Source organism: Carcharodon carcharias, chromosome 4, assembly GCF_017639515.1.
Source record: "Carcharodon carcharias isolate sCarCar2 chromosome 4, sCarCar2.pri, whole genome shotgun sequence".
In the NCBI taxonomy this organism is placed as follows: domain Eukaryota; kingdom Metazoa; phylum Chordata; class Chondrichthyes; order Lamniformes; family Lamnidae; genus Carcharodon; species Carcharodon carcharias.
Genome location: NC_054470.1, coordinates 109,495,385 through 109,522,600, shown reverse-complemented (window position 1 = coordinate 109,522,600; position 27,216 = coordinate 109,495,385). Strand labels below are relative to the sequence as shown.

The 27,216-nt window shown below is 38.3% G+C and overlaps 1 protein-coding gene across 6 annotated transcripts in view; it reads right to left on the bottom strand.

Annotated features, from left to right (window-relative positions):
- The window catches only part of ptbp3 (polypyrimidine tract binding protein 3), a 116,807-nt gene extending 92,424 nt beyond the window's left edge, over positions 1–24,383 (bottom strand). For 2 of the 6 annotated variants that reach the window (XM_041186612.1, XM_041186611.1), the window contains exons 1-2: positions 24,058–24,376; positions 23,088–23,121 (exon numbers count right to left, since the gene is read on the bottom strand). In XM_041186612.1, the coding sequence (XP_041042546.1) occupies positions 23,088–23,121; positions 24,058–24,065 (42 nt within the window). In that variant the 5' untranslated portion in view covers positions 24,066–24,376. Of the gene's footprint in view, positions 1–23,087; positions 23,122–24,057 lie in introns of all 6 variants that reach the window. The other 4 variants (XM_041186615.1, XM_041186610.1, XM_041186613.1 and 1 more) reach the window with 4 other exon arrangements.
- Positions 24,384–27,216: the final 2,833 nt, after the last annotated feature.

The window sequence follows — 27,216 nt, the reverse complement described above, 5'->3', positions numbered from 1 at the left end:
CCTCATTCTTTTAAATTTCAAGGAATATAGGCCTATTCTACATGATTTCTCCTCATACGACAACCCTCACATTCCCAAGAGTCAATCTAGTGAACCTTCATTGCACTCTTTCAAAAGGCAAGCATATCCTCCCTTAGGTAAGGGGAGGCCAAAACTGTGCACAATTAGATATGGAGTACAGTTCACCATAAGGGTCCCCCCATTAGGAAACTCTTTCAATCCTGCATCCTTCGTCTTTGAAATTATTGCTTTTTTGCTATATAAAGATACTTCCTTGTACCAAAGCCCAAGCAAGTCATTACAAATTTAATTAAAACTATTAAACCAAGTAAAGCCTCAGGTGTTGAGACATCTCAATTCTCAAAATCATGATGTTGGAGTCATTTTACAGAAGGCCAAGTAAAACGTCTAGCACAATTAATATCCAGTCAGATCAAAACTGTAGCTGAAACTGATTGGACTCATGGGCAGTCAGCTCTTTACTGAGCAATGCTGTCTCCGCATCATTATCCCTAGCCATCCATTGCCCCTTCTACCCCTTCTCCTCTCTTGTACCCTGGTTATAATAGTGCCTTTTCACCCAAGCTGCAAATTGGGAGTTTAAAGCTACCCGTTCAGAGCTCAATGCCCACACTGGCCCTTCAAGTTCTTACTTCTACTGTTCTTTTGAAATAGCTGGGACTTTGCTTCAAGCTTCCTTCACAGAATCCTGAATTCCTCTGCCATCAGGAATATGCTACCGTGCTGGACTGCTTCAAGACTTGGCTGCTGTGACTGTACTATTACCCAAAACTTGGACGGTAATTTGGCCTTGTTGACAATCCATTCACCACCCGAGCTTCTGATTGTACTTGCATGCACTGGTGGTTTCTCAACTTTGTTTTGCTGCTGTGTAGATGGAAATCTAATTTTCTGTGGGCTCAAGTCCATTTCTCCACTTCTTCTGAACCAGATAATCATCTCCAACATCAGAATCAAGCATCATCCCATCTGCCACATCCTCAATTTTATCTATCACCTGTGTGTGAAGTTATCTATAGTAGTACCTGGTTCACTGACACCAAGATTTAAAATTCCTATCCTGGTGTTCAAATCCCTCCATGGTCATGACCTGCTTACTTCTGTAACTCTCTCCAGCCCAACAATCCTCCACCAAATCTGGTCTCCCAAAAATCCCCAACTTCTTAAACCTGAATATTGGTAGTTGTGCCTTTACCACATAAGCCCTAGACTCTGCAATTTCCTCCCTCAAACTCTGCCATCCCCCATTCTTCTGCTTTAAGAACCTTTAAAAGCTACTTCTTTAGCCAGGCTATAAGCTACCCAAACAAGAATCATCTTTGGTTTGGTATCAATACATGTCCATTTTGCTCCTGGGAAGTGATTTGGGACAATTTCCTGCTTTAACAATGTAATATAAATACAAGTAGTTCTTGTTGAAACAGATGTACAGTACCAAACCACTAAATGTATTGTGTGACAGTTAAAGTCTGCAAACCAACAGTTGATGCTTTACATCTCCCAGCAAGCACCTACACATTTGTTATAGAGCAGTGTTTCAAAGAATCAAAGCTGTTGAATATATGGAATGCAACTAAATCAATGCCAATTAAATACAAAATAGGGAGAAAGACTGAAATCATAAGATCAATATTCAGATTGATTAAAGAGTATCATTTGAATTGTTGCACCAAGAGTAAAAGGATTGTTGAAATTGGATAAACAACTGACAGTTTTGAATGAGAAGAGCAGTTTTGTTCCTGCTAATTAGTTCCATCCTCAAACGGAAAAAAATGCAAGATTACACAATCCTCAACAATAAGCATCACTGTAAAGCCAATGCAGTATGTGCACCCAGAAATAGCAGTAACTATAAGAATACTCTGATCAATGAATATATATTGGTGATGGATTAAGTGGGACACTAGTTCAGTTAAATCATATCTGGAACCACAAAATACTACTTCTGTAAATAACTGGTATTATCACATAGCTACTGCTTAATAGCTGCTTCCACTTAGCTGTGCAGTGCCCAGACAATCTTTTATTCTGACTTAAATCTTCCAAATCATTATTGTACTGGTGATACAATTAGAACAGACTGCATAAAAACCATGTTAACTGTGAGGAAGTAGATAGTGGGCAGTCCAGCCCATATATTGCAAAGATTTTCTTTACTTGCACAAGATCTAGTGGCATAATGCATGAAATAATCAAACTAACCCTAGCCACAAACAAAAGTATACAAGCAAATATATAGAGGAACATCACTTGAAAGCAGTGAATTGCACAGATACACAAAAGGAAGCAACATATCAAAACCCCAAAGCTTTGATTTTTTAAAAAAATCTTAAAAATATTGCCATTAGTAAATAAGTATGATCATAATTTTAACAATTTTTGATCTATCCATTTTTGCTGAGGCAGAGACACAGTTTGGGGAATTAATCACCAAGGATTCAGACTCCTGACTGCTATCCAGGAAACCCTGCAAAAGTTTACACATGCAGGTAAATTTGGATCTGGCGATGTTGCCAGTCAAATAGTTTGCTAGCATTCACAGTGGGGCCTCTAGAGCAAGATCCCAGGGGGTGTGGGGCAGGAGGAAAGGATAGAAGGAGGGTAGAGTGTATAGATTAGGAGAGGGGGGAGCCTGCTTCCTTTTGCACTTGAAAGATGAAGGACAGGAGGAGTTAGTCCCTTCAATTTCTCTCCCTCTGTGGAAAACATGCTTTTCATTCATTGCCTTCTCACAACAGCATGGCCAAGATCCAAAACCACGCAAGTAGATCGCAGGAGTCCATCAACCAGTATATTTCTAGCATTTCTGTATTGACACTATGAACAGTGAGGGGGCTATGAGCAGAATATCTTCCTAAATCATGGGGCAAGTCAGACCACTTTCCTACTTCTATGTGTTTTAACTGCATTACTATATTAAATAAAAACAATAACAATAAGCAGCAATTACAACATAGCACATTTTACTTGTAGCTTCAGTGTGTTGTCTAGATAATGGGTGTACTAACTATAGCACTCAGGCTCTACCTGGCCCACAAAGCTCAATTCAATATTTGCTCATTTCTGAGTCACAAGTTTGCCCAGTTTGTCAGACTGAAGTAAATCAAAGTGCTATTCGCATAGTTCCAAGATCATTAAAGCCTACATGAGATGTACAGTAATGGTAACTTTATATCTGACCTGTTAGACCCAAGGCATGAAAACATGGGCATAAAGTTTGAACATTCCCCCTAACCTAGGTAAAGTATGGAAACCCAAGCTCTACATTTAGCTGGCCACGGTAAAAAGGTTTGAAACTAGTCGCAGGGGAGTTGACCCAAATCTCATTCTCATTGATTTGCTGAGCTTTATGTGACTTGAGCTCAGATTCCCATGACGGATATCCCTCAAGCCATTTGTGAGGTATCCATCATTCAAGGATTGAACGAAGCATCACTACAGTTAGCAAACTTGAGCAAAGTTAAATAAACTGCAAATAAAGTATTGCTTTCAGACTGCGATTGCTTTTTCTTCCACTTTTTAAAAAAACCTCAGAATTTGCCACTGGCTGTCACCTTGCATGGTAGTAGTTGAAATATCTGTTCTTTAAGACATTATTTTAAGTTTAGTAGAAGGTAGAGAGAAATCTTCATGTTCCAAAAGAAAACTGAGAAATCTGAAATAATGAATGTTAATGTAACAGATGTTTGACACATTCGACTAATATGAACAAAGAGTATACCCTGTACGTATTACAGCACAAGGACTACACTTCGGTGATAAAGCTTCCTCAGAATCTGAACCCACATGCCCCCAACACATTCAACGTTGTGTACTTGGTCATTTCATCCTTTATCCATGTTGGGTGGCTCAACAAGACGCAATTTTATCAATTGACAAATGGCAGCTATGTCAAACTTCACTTTGATGAGCCCCATTAATGCATAAAAACATGGGAAGATTTTAATCGAAATACCAATGGAAGAGCTACAATTCTCAACTTGGCGCATTTGAACAGTGTTCTTAATGTTAAGCACAATAACTCAAAAATTAAAACTTGAAACAAATCCAACACTGCACACAAACATCACTTAAAATCAAGTTATTTTGGGCAAAGACATCAATTGGGAAATGATGTAAATCAATTGTTAATGCTAATATGTAATTTTGGCCTATGGGAAATGTGAAGAAAAAAAAATGAAGCCAATCTCTTCTTGCCTGAACTCTGCTATCATTTGTTAGTAAAGCCATAACTTACTTCGAAAGGTCAGTAAGTAGTTGTTTTTAAATAAACTGGGGCCAATGGAAATGAACACCTGTTACTCAAATTTCTTATTCTGAAAATGAGCAAAATGAACAAACTGGCCGATATATAATACACGCTAGGAATATCGTAACACTTGCACAAAGATATTAAATCTTTACACAAACTGTTTTTAGTACCAGATAACCGAGCTGGTTAAAATGGGGGAAAATTACAAACATTAAAGAAAAAAAGTCTCCAGCAAATTTTTTTATATTCGTTCATGGGATGTGGGTGTCGTTCACTAGGCCAGCATTTATTGCCCATCCCTAATTGCCCTTGTTCAGAGGGCATGAGAGTCAACCACATTACTGTGGGTCGAGTCACATGTAGGCCAGACCAGGTAAGGACAGCAGGTTTCCTTCCCTAAAGGTCTAAAAATTAATATGAACCAGGTGAGCTTTTACAACAGTCGAAAATGGTTTCATGGTAATCATTAGTCTTTTAATTCTAGGTTTTTACTGAATTCAAATTTCACCATCTGCCATGGTGGGATTCAAAACACCTCCCCCAGCAGTTACGATGCGTATTACATGTTCACCTTGCAGTCAACCGATTCTCCATCATTATGCTGTCCTTGATAGAAACATATGGAAGGTATGATGAAGAAAGCTGCTGTTCAGTTGTCTGCCAGTTGCAGATTATTATTTAATAAACATTTAGGATCACCATACATAAATTTAACACCTGCATTTGTTAACTGCATTCCTGCCCTTTCACTTTTGTTTGACATAGCAAATTTACACAAGTAATATGATTTGAATATTAAGTAATTTTCAGGATTTCTAAAATCCAGTAGATTTACAAAATAAATGCGCATTATAGATTGAAAAATGAAAAAGTAGCAACTGTGCAAATGAAAGTACAACTGAAAGCTGCCCAAATTTATTTAAAATCAAAATATGGCTTCTTAATTAAAAAAAATGCCAAGATGGAGGACCAACGCAGAACTCCAGTCCTCATGAAAGGCTCAGTCATTAGATTGCTTGGATAGATATTAGATTGCTTGGATAGATACTAGATTGCTTGGATAGATACTAGATTGCTTGGATAGATACTAGATTGCTTGGATAGATACTAGATTGCTTGGATAGATACTAGATTGCTTGGATAGATACTAGATTGCTTGGATAGATACTAGATTGCTTGGATAGATACTAGATTGCTTGGATAGATATTAGATTGCTTGGATAGATATTAGATTGCTTGGATAGATATTAGATTGCTTGGATAGATATTAGATTGCTTGGATAGATATTAGATTGCTTGGATAGATATTAGATTGCTTGGATAGATATTAGATTGCTTGGATAGATATCAGTAAACATTCTGATGAGATGTCACTGTCAAGTATTCAATACTGCTGGCTGTGCTTTTAAAAAAATATATACTGGGATAGGCTCCCCATGCCTACTCGTGGCAATTATCCAACAACCCATTAATTTAGAATTCTTGGGAGTGGACAGACGATGATTCTCTCCTAACTGCCGCACCTCCACCCACTCACTCACCCATTAATTGAACAGCCTGCCAACATGCAACAACATGAGTCAACATGAAAGATGAGCACTTGAGATAATGGAAAACAACCAGCCATTTAATCCCAAAACCAGAAATATTTAGTCTGCACTGATGGCAATTATTCCACCAAACTTAAATTCAACATTTTAAAACAGATTCAAATATGATTCAATAATAGCCGTAAACTTATGTAAAGAGACTAAAATACGTAAAAGATTAGCTCTGCAATATTTGGAAAGAATCAATTTTCACGACCTTCGTTGCTTTAGGATGGTCAACTACTAACAACCATAACAGTTAGTAGAACTTGATAGTGAGCAAAACTTGTAGTTATTTCACTACCGGAAAATCTTTCCAGATTTACTGTGCAGACTGTCCCCTGATCATTTCCACATTAGGTAAAGTCAGGTTCCAGCACAAGGGATGGCTGAACATCTGACTGATTCTGGACAAAAAAAAACAATATTTGAATACAAAACTCTTCCAGAGTTCCACTCTTCTGCAGCTACTGCCAGTTATATTTCTATGAAGAAAAATTACAAAGATCAGGACACCATTTAAAGGATAACCTCCAACAATGTCAGAAAACTAACTTTCACCCCTATCCATACATATCACCCCCCTGCCACGCCCCCACCACCTCCCACCCCCAAACTTTTATTGGCTTGGGGGAAGTAGCAATTAATCCTAATGAATAGCAAATGTCGTAAAAGGAACTAGATGCAGCTTCGTTTTCCTGTGTCTGTTGTCAGGCAGCAATTCCGTTTGCAGGCAGCAATATCCTGCACATACATTTCAAACAAAAGAAAAGCTTCACAGGAACTGAAATTTAAAAAAGGAAAAACTGCAAATGCTAGAATTTCTGCAATAAAAAACAGGAAACATAGTAAATACTAAGCAGGTCAGGCAGCATCTGTGCAGCAAAGGTAGGGATAATGTTTTGGGCCTATGACCTTTGTCACGAGCATGGTTGACACTGGTTTAGGTGTTAATGACACCCAAGGCATACTCCCCTACGAAACAATCCCCTCTTTCAAGTCCCATCAAATTTCTGTAGCGCTCTCTCCAATTCCATGTTTATATCTATTGATAGACTAAGTGAGAGAAGTCCCACAGGTCATTTCTATAAAGCACCACTGAGCACACCTTTCCAGTCTAAGAAATATTTTCAGCTCGGTCACTTAATCTCTCCACTTCAACCCACTATTCCCCTTTTAATCCAATATGCCATTATCTTGCCACAAGTCTGCTACATGGTACCTTATCAAATGCATTTTGAAAATTCATTTACATCACATCGACTTTTTCCTTTGTCCTTTAAAGAATTCCACAAGACTGCTCAAGCAAAGACTGTCCTTTAGAAATCAATACCCACCTGTTCTCGCTAAGTCATTTTCCAACTGCTCAGTGATTTCATCCCAGAATGAGTGTTCCAGTAGTTTACCAACTCAGGATTAACTCATCTATTATTTCCCAGCTTATCTGTGCCTTTGCTAATTGACAGTTTCCACCCTCCAGCCTTCTGAGTCAAAGTTTCTTCTCAGGGAAGCATGGAAAATTATATAGTCAGAGCTTACTCTATATTTTCTGTAGCTTCCTCCTCCTCAGCCAAAGAAACTCATGTTTGTTAGAGTTTGGCTATCTTAAACATAAGCAACTTCTGTGCCATCTGTGCAACTAACTCCTACTTAAGCTTCCACAAACTCAGTATTTACATCCTCTGTAGACTGAAATAGCAATTGACATTTCAGTATTCTCTTAAGAAGGTATAACTTCAACAGGGATACAGCTTTAGAAATTGGGAGGTTATCACAGTCAACCAGCTTCAGTCCTAATTTTTAAATGCTGGATATGATCAGACCTGACAATTCTGGCAGTTACCCCTTAAGGCAATGATTGCTGAGACCAATTATAATACTTACTGTCCCAACACTGGCTGAAAAAATATTCACGCAGTAACATAGTAAAAAATGACATCCAAATGCAGACCTGTCTTTCTCTAGAGATCAACTATGCAACCCCTGCATTTTCTATGGTTAGAGATTCCAGCACTTGCCGTTTTCTTTTTGACATTCAAAAATGAAAATCACTGAGTACATGTAAACTAATATGATCTCTCATAAACTTTTGTAACTTAGGTTACAAAAAAAAACTAATCTTTGCACAACATTTTTGCAACAGCAAAGGTTGAGGTATTCAAACATGTCAATATGGACAAGAGTAGGATCCATGGATTCAGAAATTCAAGATAACCAAAACTCCTTGATAAGGACAGAATTTGAATTAGATTCTTATAATGGGAAACTGGAATTCAATTACCAAATCATTTGTTGTTCTCCGCCCTCCTCCAGTTGCCACTATACACAAGGTAGAATGCTTCAGCTTCATTGCAGAGTTGCAATGGAATGGCACAGATTGGGTACAAATGTGTTGCTTCAGAAATCTAAAGATACATAACTACAAAAGATTACTTGAGGTTTATGTGATTAATTGGGAGAGCAGCCAGATTTTCATGTATATCAGAATAATTTTGAACAGTATTTCAGAAGTGTCATACAGATGTAATAGAATTTAAATTGTTACATTTTAACTTTTCAAACTGCATCTCACAACTCAGGCCTCCTCTCCAAGCAGTTCTGAGGAACACTTCAGGCGTCCAGTGTATCATTTTTCGAATAGGATGCTAAACTGAGATGCAGTCTGCCTCCTCAAGCAGAAGTAAAACATGAAGTGCCATCAAAAAGCAAAGGAGCTCTGCTGTGATCAACATTTATCCTATAAATGATATCACCAAAATAAACGAATCCTAGTTATTTATCCCATTGTTTGAGGACCTTTGCTGTACACAAATTTACAACCGTATTTCCCTACATTCTAGCAGTGACTAACTTCAATTGTACTTCAGCTACTGCAAAGTGCTTCCAGGATGTGAGTGGCACTACTATAACAAAAATAATCTGTTCCAAGCTCCACTGTACAGCTTGTGTGTAGTGTCCATATTTACACAATGCACATTGCCAGCGTGCAGGTTGTTGTTGAAACACAATACATCATGGGACATAGCTCAGGCATGAATTTTGGCACTTTATAAAGCAACAAACCTGACAAAGAAATGGGCACTTTGACAAGTTTTAACTGTCCCAACTGCTGTATTTTGATCCAAATTCATGAAATTAGACCACTTTTTAAAACACTTAATTAATTTTTCTCCCATTACACTCTTCAATTCAAGCAAGAAAAGCAAACCTCTGGCAATGTCGTTGTCAAGTCTAAGCTACATGCTGATTTAATATTTCAGCCCTCCCCCTTAAGCACCTTGTCTTTAATAATTTTTTGGGGACAGGTGAAGAAAAAGGGAAGGGAGCAACATTAACAGAGGAATTGCATTCTCAAGGAACAAGCAGTAGTCCTTGGGAAAATTTTTGAAATCTTCTCAGGGGAAAACAAACCATACTTATCAATACAATGCCAGAATGAACAAAATAATGGAACACACGCATCACAAAGTTCAACACAGAACTCACCATATGCAGTATCCTAATGATTTATTCAATGCAGTCTTTAGAACCGGTAATAATACAATTGACATGAATAATTCATTACAGGTTAATCACTTCCTGAGTGTGTTTCAAAATGCTGGCACTTTTGATGCTCAATGTTTTTTTTTACCTCATTCCATTGAAGATACTTTTCTGTTCTATTATAAATCTGTCCATACACTGAAGTTGCGTTTTATTACAAGTATTATCTTCAAAATCTCCAGTATGCCAGCCAGGTGCTCGGAGGGGGTAGGGAGCAGAAAGAGAAAGGAACCAGGGTGGGAGTGGATAGGTACTGTTTCTCCTCCTAAAAGGATACTCAGTTAAGTGTCAGTCAACAGACAACAGAATGTGAAATGCTTCAGTCAGCTCATGCGTCAAAAATGTTATTTTACCAACTGAATGAGTTTCCTCCCTCACTTTTCCAGAGATTGAGTAATGGTCACTGTAAATAAGTGACACAGCAATAAATCTCAAAATTTCAATTTAACGAAGATAGAAATAATAGATTAGTTATCCAAAACAGACAAACTGCACACCAGAAACTGGAAAACAAAATTCCAAAAATACTACTCAGTTAGTCGAATATTCAAAAAGGCAAATAAATGAAGAGGCATGCGATGTTCCAAGGCCTGTTAAAAGCCAAGCAGAGAAAATTACATGTAGTTTACATTAATGTGATGAATCCAGTATTAATAGAGTTTGAAAGCAACAGAAAATCACAATAACTAAGGGGAGGAAACTGGTTCTGACACATGTCATGCTTCAATTTGTCCTTTCTGAAAGAGATTTCCTTTTTCTTTTGCAAACAAATCTCAAATGGGGCACTGCAGTAAACAATGCAGTTCAATTATTTCTCCTTTGCTTGTTACCCTTCCAGAATATAACTGCCTCTTGCTGAATCAATGTTCTACAGATACTAATTACCCTCCAGTAATTTGCCCAAATAGCATTCCTTTTGGATGTGAATCTTGCAGCAGATGTCACCAAATTATTCGACTGCAAAAAACGTCACTATAAATGCTAATTTCAACGATAACTGAGGCGTATTTCTACTGGAGAAATAGAAAACTTGGATCAATCTTATTTTCTTTAACACAAAATGAAGGAAACTATTGAGCCCTTGGCATCAGCTGCTGGTCATAGGGGCTCAAACTTGAGTCCTTCTGAGCCTACACACCTTAAATGCTCACTGGATAAACTTGCTAAGAATTGCAGAAATAGATAGAGCAGTACAGCACTGAAAATAAACCAGTTAGCATAAGGATAATTTTTGACTCCTGTTATTGGCTGTTTATGTGGACACCAAATATGCATCTCAACATATCAAGCACTCAACATCTAAATATTATACAGAATTACCTGGAAAAAACTCAGCAGGTCTGGCAGCATCGGTGGAAATGAAAAGAGTTGACGTTTCGAGTCCTCATGACCCTTCAACAGAACTGAGTTCTGTTGAAGGGTCATGAGGATTCGAAACGTCAACTCTTTTCTTCTCCACCGATGCTGCCAGACCTGCTGAGTTTTTCCAGGTAATTCTGTTTTTGTTTTGGATTTCCAGCATCTGCAGTTTTTTGTTTTTATCTAAATATTATAAGCATGCTTTAAAAGTATATTAGTGAGGATATGTCCTCATTTAAATTTGTAGTTGTATTCCTGAAAAGTGCAATAACTTTTAAGAGAATTAGATTTTCCCATTAAAACCAATGTAAAAGCTGTAGTTTGGTTCTGGAGGACATTTCTCATCAGAAAAAAGTATTAAAACATTATGCCCTGTAAGTTGAAATACTTTACATTGCTAAATTCCTATATTGGTAATGGAAATAACATAAAAGAAATATGCTGACTACTTGCTGAACCTCCCGTTTGCCACAGATCCTGCTCCCTGACACTCGCTGCTCCCCACTTCCTTCTCCAAAACCCTTGCTGAGAGTGAGGACTTTGGAGATGAGCAACAAGAGGAAGAGTAGCTTCGGCTTGCAAGAGATAAGTTGCAAGCTGGGGGGGGGGGGGGGGGGGGGGGAGGAGGTCAGCAGCAACTGTGAGGGTCAAGTAGCAGCAGAGACCAAGAGCCAGAGGGTCAGCAGCATCCAAGTGGAATGGAAAACAGGAGAGGCCGCAAGCTGACGGGTCAGTGAGGAAAAAGGGTTAGGAAAGGCTGCTCCAAAATGGAGCTGATCAGGTCATACGATCCGATGCCAGCCCCAGCGTGAGGTGACTTGAAAACAAAACTTCCAACACTAAAAGTGAATATGAGCCCCATTAACTGATCAATATTAGAATGAAACGACTAAAAACAGGGCAACTTAAAACAGGGGCTTACTGTACTGAAAAGGTGAAACCTGCCTTGTAAATTCAAATAAATGAAAAACACATGGGAGTGAGCCACGTTTACAAGTTCATTAGAAACTGCCATAGGTTTTACACTTTTGACAGTAAAACATAGCCAAATCCAGACTCATTTCCTGTTGTATACTTTTTGGTTGGGTTAAAGTGCACAATGGTGGCAATGGAGAATTGGTATTAAGCAATAATTTCTAAACAGAGGTGGTGCAGCAAGTTGGTGCTGCAGCTCAACCAAGGTTGAGAATTGATTCATTCCCACAAATTTAACTCCCAACCTTAAGGACTCAGCCATGAAAGTGGCAGCAGAATCCATCATCATCAGGTCATGGGAAAATCTTTTCCCATAGGTAGAGTGTGAAAAAAGGTAAGTCACTTCCTAAATTGGAAGAGAAAAGGAAAGATTCATAAATATTTCATTCTACTTTCACACTATTATGTCTATTGTTATGGTCAGGTATGGAGGGGTCAAATGGCTCCCCTCTTTTCCATGCCTCATTTGACTCTAACAGGATTTTTTTTGAGGATACATTTGCCAATTCACTGAATGCTTAACTGCTCACGCACTATAATAAAAGAACCAATCGGACAGATTTTGTGTTTAACAAAGAAAGAGGTTAGCTTTATTATAGTTAACCTGATCCAAGTATAATTATAAAATATACTCCAATCTCGCCCGCACACTCGAAGTTCACACACACAGATTACAGATGAGGAAAGATAGGTCAAATTTAGAGTCCAGAGAAATGGAAGGGAACAGGCTCTGTAGTTTGGTGACATGGCTGGCCTCGGTGAATTTGGTGGTCCTACTGTTTCCCTTGGGGATGCGATTTAAAGATGTAGCTAACTGATTTGGCTGTCCTTCTGGAGACAGTAGCATGTGACTTATTTCCTTCAAGAAGTCTGTCTGCAGCAGGGGCGTTCCTGGGTGGTTACAGTCAGCAAACAGGGTTCAAAAGCTTGCCAGGCAGGTTGGGGAGAGGGGGAGAAAGGAGGGACCCACTTGGTTCTTCTCTCATCAGTCTCTCAGCTGCTTTGTCTTTTACTGCAGAGAAAGCAGTTGCTCAAACACACAAAGAATGAGCCTGTCATATGACCATCACCCAGTGATTCAAACATGGTCATTACTAGTGTATTCCTCCTTGTAACCTAACCAAATCCTCTGGGAATCTCCTCCCCACTTCAGCGAGGGTCCCACTGTCCAAGTGATTAGGTTTAATGGCTCATCTCCACCAGTTGAATACCTCAGGTGGTTGCCTTGATGTCTTGCTAACGAGGACAGGATTTGGTTCATTCATATTATCCTGGTCATTGTGCTTGATGGGTCTTTGCAGACATGCTGTTTCCATCTCAATGGACTGGATTGCAGAAGGTACAGTGATGCAAATTGGGTAGTCATCTTTAGCTACAAGCCCAAGTCACCTATAGTATGTTTTTAATAAATTAAGTTCAGGTTTCCAGCCACTGGATTAAACTTTATTATTTGACATAAAGCACATTTCTCTGACACCATATAGCTGTAGACTTTCACACCCAGCATATAGTTAGCTTTCTTCCAGCACCTATACTCAAATGCCACATCTTATACACTCCCCAACAACAGTTAAAAGAAAACAAATTAAATTTAATCCCAGAAAGCACTTCTGAATGAATTGCATATTTAAATTTACCTAGTGGAAAACAGACAGATCAATTTTACCTGGTCAATGGCATGGTGATGACTCAGCATCTAGGAAGCAGATCATAAAGAGAGAAGCCCGTCGGAACAAGTCAATTTCCTCAACAAACTTAGTTTCTTTGAGATGGCTGTGTTTTTTGAGTTTCACAGAATCAATTAATTAATCCCATTTCTCTGGTAGCCTGACAAAGGGGTGTCAGCTATATATTTATCCTTTAAACCATAACCATTCCTGCCACATTTTAGGCACTACATTATATTATATTGGATTATAAAATAGAATAGAATCATACAATGGTTACAGGACAGGTGGTGGCCAATCGGCTCCGTATAAAAACTACTCAGTGTCACTCTCTTACCATTTCACTCGCGCACTGCAATTTCTTTTCTCTTCAGGTAATTATTTAATTCCCTTCCGAAAGCCACAATTGAATTTACCTCTACCACACTCATGCAGCTGACCACACGCTGCATAACAAGATTTTCATCATGTTGCTTCTGGTTCTTTTGTCAATCACCTCAAATCAGTGTTCTCTAATTCACAACAATTTTGCCAACACAAACAGCTTCTACCTATCTACTCTGTCCAAACCCTCATGATTTTGAGCACCTTATCAAATATTCTCTCAACCTTTTTTCTAAGGAGAACAGCCCAACTTTACTAATTTATCCTCTTAACTGAAAGCCCCAAGTCCTTCTTCATCCCTGGAGCTATTCTCATAAGTATTTTCTGCATTTTTTCCCCAATGACTGTCCTAAAACTCAGTGCCCAAAATTGGACACAATATTCCAGTTGAGATTGAACCAGTGTTTTATAAGGATTCAACATAACTACTTTTCTTTTGTACTCCATATATAAAGCCCAAGATTCCTTAAGCCTTTTTAACCACTTTCTCAACCTGCCCTATCTTCAACAATTGTCCATGTATACTCACAGGCCCCTCTGCTCCTGTACCCTCTTTAGAAGATTACCCTTTATTTTACATTGCCCTTCTTCATTTTTCCTGCCAGAAAGCATCACTTAACATTTTCCTGCTTGATAATTCATCTTTCATGTGTCCAGTCATTTCATCAGCCTATGCCCTCTTGAAGTCTACCACTATCCTCCTCACAGTTCACAATACTTTTAAAGTTTTGTGTCATTAAAAACAGAAAAGGTTGGGAATACTCAGCAGGTCTGACAGCAACTGTGAAGGTCAATGACCTTCCACCAGAACAAAAGGTTACATATTTCCAGCACGAGGGTCTTTCAATTTTGCACATTATATTGGACACACCTTGTCCGAGCTATCCTATTGTTTTTGCCATCTTCACTTTTACAATGTTGCTATTTTCACCAAACCAAAAAGGAGAGAAAATAGATTAACTCATGATCATGATGGACAAGTTTCACTGCTTTTCAGTGAGTGTACTCAATGAGTGTCTGCAGCACTGAATCTAATCTCAACCTCAGATACTAAATACTTTAGTGAAGTAAGTGGTGTGAATCTATTAATTGACCATACAAAGGTTTTACCCATTGTTTTTACAATTGGCAGACATCTGACATTCCAAACACCTGTGCTAGGCAGTAGACAAATCAAAGCTCATCCTGCAGGACAGAGATCTGCACAAAGGTATCACTGACACATCAATTAGATTTTAGATTTTCAGAAATGTAAAATTGTAAACCTTTACTTCTCAATTTTCATTGACAATTTTAAGCAGCAATGTGGAATGTCTGTAGCAGAAAGAGTATGCAAGTGGGAATTCATAATAGTGGATTTTAAATTGTCTTAAATCAAACATATTTGAAAAATCACAGTCCTATATTGTACCCACTTATATGTATATAATGGCATGCAATTAGAGATAAATCCCCAAGCTTGGCAGCATATGGGATTTTAGCATTTCTAAGCCTACCATCTTGAGTAACTAACATTCTGGCCCAGAAATAAGAACTGTAATGCCATCAGTGCTCATTATCATAGGAGTAAATCAGACAGCAACATAAAAGTGATCATACACATACAATTCAATACTGAAATAATGAAGCTTATGTACAAATTACCCTGCTCTGCGAGAAATCATACCCAACCCAGAGATTGCCACTGAAAAACATGAAGATAGGCACTCACTAAATCTGGCAGCACAAGTTAAGGCTTGCCATTCAAGTGAGCATTAAATTTTAAGGGCATGATAAAGTTTAATTACTACCAAACAATCTCTTAGCCACTGAAAATTAACTTTTACAAGTGTGGTGTCTCATTCCTTAAAACTTTTAATTATTGTTGGAAATTTAAAACAGTTAAGACATTTAAATAAAAGACCTACTTTCTCTTATCTCTATTAATCCCATCTTTTTTTCACTTTCTGTACATGATTTGGCACTGAACACGGTCCTCTTGCTCAAGACTGTGTCCCTCAGTAAGGATTCAATGCTATGTTAATATGGCCCCAATCCCCTAAAGAAGGCTACACACCATCTGAATTTCTAATTATTGCACGTTCCAGTGCACAAGCCCATAGAAAATCTGTGTGCAAATTTAAATGTAATCAATACATAATTCTGGACAAATTAATACTTGAAAGCTTGTCGTAAAGAAACATCTGTGGTATAAAATATCAAAACTTTTCAACACCATTTTAAGAAAATGTCAAGGTACAAATACTCTACATTGATTTAGCTGGGAAAAGAAGTCAGTCAGGGGTCCCACACCTGATCACGGTCCAGCAACCTGTGCTGGAAATGCCGAAGTGCATACCAACATCAAGGAACTCGCAACAATTCCGAGGGTCAGGAAGATGACATCGGATTGCTATTTAACACTATCTGCTCGAACGACAACTACTTGGACATTAGGGGAAGGCAGGATCAGTGATAAAAACAGAGACTGCTGGAAATGCTCGATGACCTTTCATCACAAGATTGTCTGACTTACTCTTTCAACACTCACTATCTCTGCTTACCATGAATAATGGCTATTTGAGAAAGGTTCAATTATGCCTTATAGCCATACAACTGCATCCCAACGTGCAGCTGGCACCTTCAAGAGGGAAGGAAATTGTCAAAGAAGTTCTTTTAAGTGCCAGTGGAAACCAGGATATACTCACAGGTAGAATACAACTGGTTTGCATTGCAGTACAGTATCCAGCCATATGTCAAGCAGTTTTTGTTGAATGAGTAATACTTTGTACTCCAAATGTTGAAATGGGGAAGGGGTGGGGGCTGCTTGGAAAACTGACCATTTGGCTCACACTGCTTCAGGTACAGCTTTTACAAGAGGTCAGAACGGCCCTGATAAAACTAAGTTGCTGCCCAGACTATTTAAATGAAGGGTGTATCATGGTGGCAAGCAGTCTAGAAAAGTCAATTTGTTTTCATTATAAGTAGTATGATCTGCCCCGAGAAAGCAACAATCTAGTCAGAAGACTAAACACAGTTATGACACACTGTTTAGAGCATGCAATGGTAGAGAAAGTAAATCTATGATTTCAACAATTCATTTGGGAATGTTGCAAATAATAATCACTAGCTAATTTTAAGCACAACAAAGTGCCTTATGTTCTAAATTTAAACAGTTATGTCCCTAGGCCATAATGTCTAGGCTTTTAAGTGAAGCTTTTAAAATGTTAACGCACTTCAGTTAGAAAAATGGAAGCACGAACAGTTAAATATTAAGTTTAAATATTGGATCAAACAATCATTTACATAGCCATCAGGAAGTTCTTAGTATTCATGCTATTGGTAACACCCACCAGGGTAATCTGTTTATGCTATCATTCTTTGTGGTTACTCTGCTGAAAAGGAAAACAGCAATTAAATCAATTCTCAGAACACTAGGTATATGTAGTTAACATGGTCATTAGACATGACAAAATAGGCATGTTTGTGCAGTACTGGCTTCTGGGTAATTACCAAGTAAACGTGTAACAGCTGTTGTTCAGCTTTACTCCTCCAGGGCCCTAATATCTACAGTATACCAATCGTAAAGCCCAATCCTCTAAGTGGTCTGATTTTTTTCAAAATTTAATTTGGATTATGGAATCTAATTTCTGAGTGTCAACAGAGAAAAAAAAAGGCAAAGCAACAGTTTATAAATGCAGGAATTTACTTCAAGGATTGCTGTACAATACATAAATGCCACCTCTTAACTCTAGCTGTTGACATTTTACTTAGCTAAATTGTGCTCTATATGATTGATTCACAAGGTGAGACTTCGAAAGAATGGTTGACTTAGCAAGCTGGCCAACTAGTACAGCTTCATTGTACTTTATTAAGTATTTAAGGCAAGTATCTTCTCAAAAGAAAGCTACTGATCAAAACAATACATAGATTATGGATTCTCAATAGATGACATAACTAAGTAGGACACTACAGTCACTTGTATTGGTTTATGAAATGAAACTTCATGAAATTTCACATAAATTGGCCAAGTAGTTTTACTATGCATTTTAGTACTTAAAAAAGTGCACTCTAAAGACAAGGATCAAGATAATGGTTAAAGAAATTGGTGTAACACTTCAAATTTATTCAGAGCAAAAAATATTGGCATGTAATTTCTGCACTCCCTAGTGTCAGATTTGTGGGGTACCCCAAAGATGTGTTGGGGAATCCCTCTGGCAAGTTCCCAGCTAAGATTTTGCACGACATTTGCCCAGGAGTGCACACTTCCTCTGGACAATTGCACTGCACTGGCTACCATCTGCAAATGCGGTTTAAATCGCAAAGTTCGGATGGTTCCTCCACAGTTACCCAGAAAAAAAATTAGAATAAAACCTCTAACTTTTGAAAGCTACTGTCAAGACCCAGGCCAACCCCACACCAAGCGGCCCCAGACTCCCAGCCGCCTTCACCCCCCAAAATGACCTTGGGCCCCCAGATCATCTGCCGCCACCCCCCCAACTGACCCCACCCCCAAATACTATCTACTTACCTTAGACACTTAATTTCCCTGGTCCTTTAAAAACTTACCTGCTCTACAACACCAAGTGCCATAAAAGAGGGGGTGCGTGGCCTCCTTGAATAGGTTGGATCTACATTTCGCTGGGGCCTGCAAGGAGTATGTTAATACAGGCCCTGGTGATCTGAAATGTCAACGTAAATTTTCAAGACCAGGTAAGTCACTTTATTTCTTCTAATTTCTGCCGGTCGATGCTAGTCGGAGGTTACAGTCTATTATGCTGTTTGAGGTATTTGGATAGGTAGATCAGGCTTCAAGAAGCAAAAAAAACTTCTTTGAATGAAAGTTTAAAAATTAAAATTAGACGAAATGCATCCCATGTTTAAAGAAATCCTGTGTTTTGCCCCCCAACCAGAATCTATAAGATTCAGACTGTGTTGCCTTTTAGAGAACCACAGAAAGACAAAACTTTCATTTTATGATTTTCAAGTTTTGGATATGAAATTCAGTATTCCAAACTGACCACCTGGAGAAAATTGATAACAATACTGAGCAGCTAATGCCTGTGAAAAAGCATTATACACAATTTTATTTGCATCCAACTTTGGACTGTAGCCAGGAAGTGCACTGACACCAAAGAAACCCATTGACATCTTACTAAGGATAAAGGGATGTTGACCATGATATAAATGTGATTAGAACTTACTTAACACAACATAAACTGGTTTGGTAAAATGACCTGTTTCTTTGTGGTAACCTTCGTGGGCATGGCCACTAAAAGATTTTATGGGCAATGCCAATTAAAGATTTAACTGAGTAACGCCAAGCCTTTTGTTAGGTTAGGGCATCAAGGAATATGGTACAAGGCAGATAAATGGAGTTGCGGTACAGATCAGCCATAATTTAGCTCCACTGTGGAACAGTGTCAAGGGGCTGAATGGCCTTCTTCCCTTCCTATGCAAGTGTACAATAAACTGGTCATCATTAGTAATGAGGTTTAAGTCACATTTGAAAAAGAACCTCAAAAAACATGTGGATAAGGAAGTTGTAAATTGATTAAATAGGAAAGAAAAGGTTTGGTCAATCTTAATACCACGACTTGGGGCAATGGGGACCAGTGGACAGGAATCGGTCCTGGATTGCTTCTATTACCAATATTTAAAGATGACACCGACAAAATCTTCACAAATGCATAAGCATTACATAATGGAACATAATGTTGAAAAATGTAAACTATTATAAATTAATGAGAACTACGATTACAAAATGAAAAATATGTTAAATAAGCTTAGTGAGGTAGAAGGCCCGAATTTAGCAATTAACTAAACACTGGATAACTGTCATTCAAAATATGTCAACATCACAAAATAATGCACATCAGGATTGCAGGCTCTCAAAAAACAGTTCTTAACAAGGCTTAGACCTATGTTTCAGCTCAGCTATATTACAATTGTATGGTGAAGGTCAATCAATTCATCAGAGCCAGCTCCTTTCCAACAAAAAAAGGCCAAAAGAAACCCTCTCAACTAGCTGCACTCAAACCAACAAATTTTAAATTCTGATGCAGGCGGTGGGCACCATCTCTCACTAAATTCATAACTTCATTCCATCCTACTGCTGCTGTAAACACTCAAGATTTTAATACAGAACCAGTGATATGAAAAGGATGTGAATATAGATGAATAGATAGTCAGGAATTTCTTTTTAAAGTCACAGGAATTTTCAGGTAACAAATAACGAGCTATTGTCGTCCAAACCCACAATGTCCTGTTGGGGATCAAATACTTGCGAAGGTAGTGGAAAGGATTCTCAAAAGGACAATTGCAAATATTAAGCCATGGAGCCACTAAAAAATTCTACTAAACCCATTATTTACTGCAAGGGTGGATGGGAGGTGAAAACTCATCATGACTCAAATTTCAATAAATAATTTTACAAAAAAGACGTTAGGACATTTTAAAGAAAAACTGGAATCAGGTAACTGGAGTGTATAGTAAGCTTAAAAGAAATCAGAGTTACAGAAATATCTTCTTTGCACAACTTTCAATACAAGCACTGGATTGCCAACAAAATAGAAGGATATAGTTACAAGTACAATTGTTATTGTATTGTGAAACAGCATCTAAATGACAGAGCAGATTGAATAGCCGTTTCACATTTCAACATTTATTTATTGTTGAAAACAAGTATTGAAGAATCTCATTTCAGCTGTGACAGAGAACAGCTAAATTACAAGACTCCACAATTTAGTTGCATTGCATTTCAAACTTGCAACTGCAAAAGTGCGCAATTTTTTCCTGACCAAAATGCAATCTACTCACGTTCAAGAAAAAGACCAAACAGTTGTACAAGGAATCAAACTGTAAAATGAGAGGAGTACCATGACAGTAAACGTCCCTGTCATTTTCTATTATAATGGGTACAATCTTCCAAATAGCATTTTCTGACAGCCCACCCAAGTCTCTATCAAGGTTCATTCACAATGAGTAGTCTATAGAGAAATAAGATCCTGAGCCTAAACTGTCCTTGCTCAATCAAATTCACAAAATAACATTCAGTTACATAGCAACCCCTTTCCATCATTGAGAACAGTGAACTCAATTGGAGTGTCCTTTTCCAAAAAGTTCTCATGAAGTGAACTGGAGGCAATTGCAATTTGTTTTCTTCTCAATTTCAATAATAGAGAAAAATTAGTCAAATTACAAACATTGAACTGTGGACTCCTTTGCCTACAATGTAAAAAATTTCCTGATGAGGTTAGTTCTGTTGTTCAGAGCATAATGCTTGTGGTTATTCTGCACAAATTGAAGTTAAATAGCAAAACGATATCAACCTGCATTTATATAGCAGCTTTAACACAGTAAAACATCTCTTATAGACAAATGACTCAAATGTGAATGAGCCTTGATAGAGGCGTGGGTGAGCTGTCAGAAAATGCTATTTTGTACCCATAGTAAAACATCCTCAGATGCTTCACAGGAACATTAACATCTGACACTAAGTCACATAAATAACATTGAGATATTTAATCTTAACATAAATTACAAATGAAACAGATAAGTGTTTTAATTAGCATGTGGAAATCTCAAATTTAGTTCTGGCACCTGTGTAGAGAAACTAGCAATACGACTCAAAAAAGCCTTCTTTATTGCATCTACAATATAAAACTGACCACACACCAATTAATGCTAATGTTGTTTACCAAACTGAAGACAATTCCATTCCTAGGCAACATCACAAATTCACGGATATAAAAACATACTTCATCGAAACTTGTTACTAAAATTACCAAACAGACGATTGAATTAATTGTGGAAACAATGCAAACGTCAACAAACATTAAATGCATTGAGCAAATAGGCCCAAGTCCATCATGAAAATATCTTAAAACAGATAAAAATGGCACAGGATGATTTTAAAAAGTGAATACGTGTTCAACTTTAACCTCTCCTCCCTTTTCACCCCCACCGCATCCTGAGGCCCAAAACATGGTTAGATTCTTGCATACACTCCCATGGCTGCCTAAAACGTGACGCCAGAAAAAACCTGTCTCCTTGGCCTTCAATGTAAAAGAACAATGTGCTTCACATTTAGGTTTTATAGGTGAGAAGCTGAATAGGCAGCAATGAGGGGGGTTTTGAGGAGTTTTTTTTAAAGATGAGAGAGAGAGGGGAAGCAATTAAGAAGGCTGTGTCACAAAAAACAGAGAAGTAGAGACAGAAATGCAGAGGGCGGAGTCAGGAGAACAGAAAGTTCAAGGAACATATGGCTTGGTGAGTCTGCAACAGTGAAACATGATGGATTTCACCTTTAAAAAAACAAACAAGTGGGAGTGATTTCATGGGAATCAGTTCTGTAGAATTCAGGAGTTTTATTTATGGGGTTTAAGATACACAAACCTAGTGATACATTTGTCACAGTACATTGTCCCCCATAGTATGTTATCAAATAAAACTTAATGCAGTACAGTCAAACACTTACAGTACAAATCCTGATTCAAAAACTACTTCCTGGCCTGAGTTTTGCTGTTAGCAAAAAAAACAACCAATTATATTTCATGGAACAGCATAGGCCGGAACTTAATTCAAATGATGTTCATAAGTTAATAAATATTCACTTTTATGGTTTACTGTGTAATCTGAACTTCTGAATGCTTCCTGGCTACGCAAAGCCCGGAGAGATGTCTACCTCAATCTGGATCTCACACGAATAAAACACACCCTTGATTTTCACAAACTAATTCCAAGACTGTTGTGTTAAACATAATTATAATTCTGCTCCATACAACCCAGATATTGAACATTTTAGAACAAGAAAAAAATCCACCATGCAGTTTAATTGCAAATCCAAAGCACATAAAACAGATCAAACAGTCCACAAAAGTATCGACCCAACAGGATATATAAAAAAGTTGCTCCTCAAACCAGATCCACATACTTCCTGTTGTTGTACTTTTTTTGATATTCTGTTGCATTAAGCTAACTAGCAGCTTCAGCAAAAAAAAACGTGACCAAGTAATCTGTAGTTATTTCGAAAATCGTTCGGACTCTCGCAACCACTTAGTGAAGAGAAACTACTTCATTTCTGCCAACCCTGTGACTAATTGCTTGAGAGAGGCTGTTGTTGAAACAGCAGCCCTGCCAGAAAATGGTGACGATAAACTAGGAAGGGAGAGGGGGAAAAAAATCCACTCAGCGACACAATGAAACACAAAGTCAGGAAGGCTCAAGACTGAACTTTTTCAGCTTACACACAAGGGGTGCATGAAATTATAAAAAGGGGGAAAAAAGTAAAGTTAGAAAGAGAGAAAAGACTCCTACCTTTAAACCGACTGCTATAAGATCTGTGACAATGCTGTAGGGAAGGAAAAGGGGAAAAAAGAGAACATGAGAAAAAAAAGTTAAAGCTCCAGTTACTTATACACAGTGATACAAATGAAACTTAAAGTGAGAGACAGGGGGAAAATGATTTATAAAATTAAAATTGGAAATGACTTTTTTAAAAATAGGGACAGATTTTCAGAAAGATCTGCTTATGGTTTATGACTGCAGTATTTTAAAATTAAAAAGACAAAAGGAGAGTACAGATGAAGCTATTTGAGTTGAGAGAACAGCAAAAGGCTCCACGCTTTTTCTTTTTTTTTGGGGGGGGGAGGGGGTGGAAATGGCTTTTCATGCCAACTCGGCAGCGTTGTACGAGCACACAAACTACAACCTGAAACACGTTCCCTTCTGCAAAGCGAGACAGGAACAAAAAAAAACCCAGACAAGGCAGACATACTTGATCAGAAAATAAATGATCACTCGCCGTCCACATCCACGGTTACAAATCGCACACATTAATTTTTTGAAGTTTTAACAGTTTGCCCCTCATCGTCTTCATCTGGGTTTGTAAAATCCATTTTCTTTTTAGAATGTTTTTAAAACAGGAAAATAAAGTTGTTTTTTGATTAAATCTTCCTTCCCCATTACCCACGCGCAATTTTAGCTCCTTTTTGAAAAAGAAATTGCCTGGAAAAGGGGACAAACGCACCAGAAAAAAAACCCTAAAAATCCTTCGACAAACGCTCCACAAGCTGGAGGAGGGAAAAAAACATACACATTATATAATCTCAAATGACCTAAAACACTGCAGGATTAAGAACCATATAACATGCCAGCCAAGTGCAACAACAACCCAAAAAAAACCATTAATAATAACCCAAAAAAAGTGAAAAGGGGAAGGTGGCGTCGAGCCTGGGGAGGGAAATAAATAAAGGGGGAAAAAAAAGACAGGCCACCATCAACTCACCCGTCCATCGCACACACACCCCCTGAAGAGACACTAGCACGCAGAGAGAGAGAGGTGAAGAATTGATGCTGCTGATGGCGGCGGTAACAGGAGGTGACGGTTGGAGCCGACGCGAGCTTCTTTTTTTCAAAAAGAACAAGCCGTTGACCGTCCCGTCGAAGGAAAGGGGGGGAAAAAGACAGCGGCTCGGCAACTTCCCGCCGTGAGTAATACCGAAAAGGATCGGGGAGTTGTTCGGCACAAGCTGACGGAAATAAAAAGGGGGGGGGGAAAGAGAGAGAGAGGGAGGCAGGGAGAAATGCTTGAAGAGAAGGAGGGAGAAGCTCCTCCTTTTCGCACCGTGTCTCCTCCTCCCCTTCACCTCAACTCACTCACACAAAATGGCGGGCCCCAGCCACGAGAGCAGCAGCAACAACAACAATTCTCCCCTTCCTCCCTCCATAAACGCTGAACCCCGCCCAATATCCCCCCCCCCAAAAAAAAATTAAAAAAACACCCAATTTTTAATGCTGATTTTGTTTCTGAGCAACCCCTTGCATTAACGCCGATTTCCTTTTTCAGTTGGTCTTGAGGCCTGTCGGCCGGACCCCAAGAACAACAACTCTCTCTCCATTAATCATAAAAACCAGCCCCAATATCCCAAAAAAACAAAAATCAATCACCCCCTCCCCATCCCCCTAGTGTTTGGTGCTAATTTTATTTGTGAGCATTCCCAGCTTTAGCTGCCATTTCCAATCCCCCCGCCCCGCCCGACGTTTTGTTTTTTGCTTTCGAGTCGCTCCGAAATGTCCGCCCTTTTTTAATTTCTCTGGGGTGGAGGAATAATACCTTTTAACAAACAAATGATGTGAATCTTTAACATATATATGTACTTGAAAATGCTGTCACTTTTTTTTCTTTTGTGTCTCAACCAATGGCTGCATCGTGGTCTGTTGTGGAGGAAATTATTTTTCATGGTTTATTTTCTAAACTTTCCAAAGTTTATTTTCCTAACTTCCCTTTAACAGGGTTTTAAATCTTGCCCAAATCATTATTTCTACTGATTTTTTTAATGTGTACTTGCTGATTTTAAAGATTTCTTACTGACAATATCTCGATTTTAGAATGCGTTGTGAAAAGTGACGAAAAAAATCATTGCCCAGGTATAGGCACCATTTCTACTGATTTTTTAAATGTGTACTTGCCGATGATTTTAAAGGTTTCTTACTGATAATATCTCAATTTTAAAATGTATTGTAAAAAGTGACGAAAAAAAATCATTGCCCAGGTATAGGCACCATTTCTATTGATTTTTTTTTAAGTACTTGCTGGTGATTTTAAAGGTTTCTTACAGCTGACAATATCTCACAATTTTAAGAGTGCATTGTGAAAAAAATCAGACTTTAAATCTGTGAAGGCATAAATTAAGTTCCCTGTACCTCAGCAAAAAAGAAACACTGCTTTGCCATCAACCACAAACAATTTGGGTGGAGTGATTTACAAAGCTTTTAAACTGCAGATCACTCTTTTTCCACGCATGCTGATATCACGGTATGCAATTGAGTCCAATCTAAAGTGAGACTGGATTTTTCCCTCAGTAACAATCCAAGTGATAGATTTGCAATTGTTTAACAAAACATTTGTGCACACTTGAACATGGGAGTAAACTGCAAATAGGGAGGAATTCACCAAAAACTCAAGTTTCATTTCTGTTCGTAAGTGTTGCACTGAGCTGAAAATCATCGGAATAGAATGTACTGACAAATGGAGAGTACAGCCAAAGAGGAGCAACAGGTTTTTCTGGTGGCTTGGCCATCCTTTGGCCCACAATCAACAATACCAAACAGATTAACTGGTTATCCATTTCATTGGTATCCTGGGACTTCGCACAATGCCTGCAAAAGTGACAAGATTTGGAAGATGACTTGAAATGAAATAGTAATAATTTATGTACCAGCATGTCATTAACATACTGTCTTGTTTTTCTCTCTCCACAGATGATGTCTGTCTTGCTGAGTACATCAAGCATTTACTATTTTTATTTCAGATTTCAAATATTCACTGTTATTTTTTGGTTTACCTGTTGCTTTGCATTCTGTGCCAGCCACCTGCATTCTTGGGATACCTAATTGTTGTACAGATGAAGCAAGGGTTATCCTTTTTATTTATTTGGAGGGGGAATGTGGAGAGTTGTTGGTTGTGTTCTTGCTTCTGAATCTCAAGGTTCTGGGTTCAAGTTCCACTGCAGGGCTTGAACACAAAAATCATTGCTGGCATTCCAGTGCAGTACTGAGGGAATGCTGCACTTTTGGAGGTGCGTCTTTTGGATGAGATGATTTGCCTGCTCAGGTAGATGTAAAAGATCCCATGAGACCATTTGGAAGAATTATCCCTGCTATCCTGGCCAGTATTTATCCCTCGATCAACATCACAATAAAAAGATTATCTGGTCATTATCACATTGCTGTTTGTGAGAGTTTGCTGAGCATAATTTGGCTGTTGCACTTCCTGTATCACAACAGTGACTACACTTCAAAAGTACTTCATTGGCTGTAAAGCATTTTGAAATGTCCAGTCATGAGAAGCATTATATAAATGCAAGTCTTTTTTTTAATTCCTCAATATGTTGCTGAAGGCTAATTTTTCAGAGACAAAAGGTTGAGAGTTGTTTGCACAACTCCCAGAACAGCTTTTTTTAACACACTGTCTTTCATGTAGAAAAGCATCCCAAATTTTAAAGACACTTTTAAAACCCTGATGTTCTGTGGGCACCTATTAGAGGAAGAATTTTGAACATCTGGGATCTGAGTTTGAATGTGTTCCAGGATAGTGAGGTGAAGGTGTTTTTAAGGGAAGCTAGACATACACATGAAAGCAAAAGAAATAGAAGGTTATGTTGATGGATGAGGTGAAATAGGGGTGAGAGGAGGCTTATATGGAGTGTAAATGTCAGCGTAGTCCAAACCAGTTGGGTTGATGTCCTTTTTCTGTGCTGTGCATTCTATGTCTATGTCCAAGGTGCTTATTAGGAGCATTATCGAACAAAATTTGATGTTGAGCCATTGAGATGTTAGGACAAGTGACTAAAAGTTTGGTCATAGAGCAAGGTTTTAAGGAGCACTTTAAAGGAAGGGATAGTCATAGAGGTCTACAGCACAGAAAAAGGCCCCTCGTCTGCAC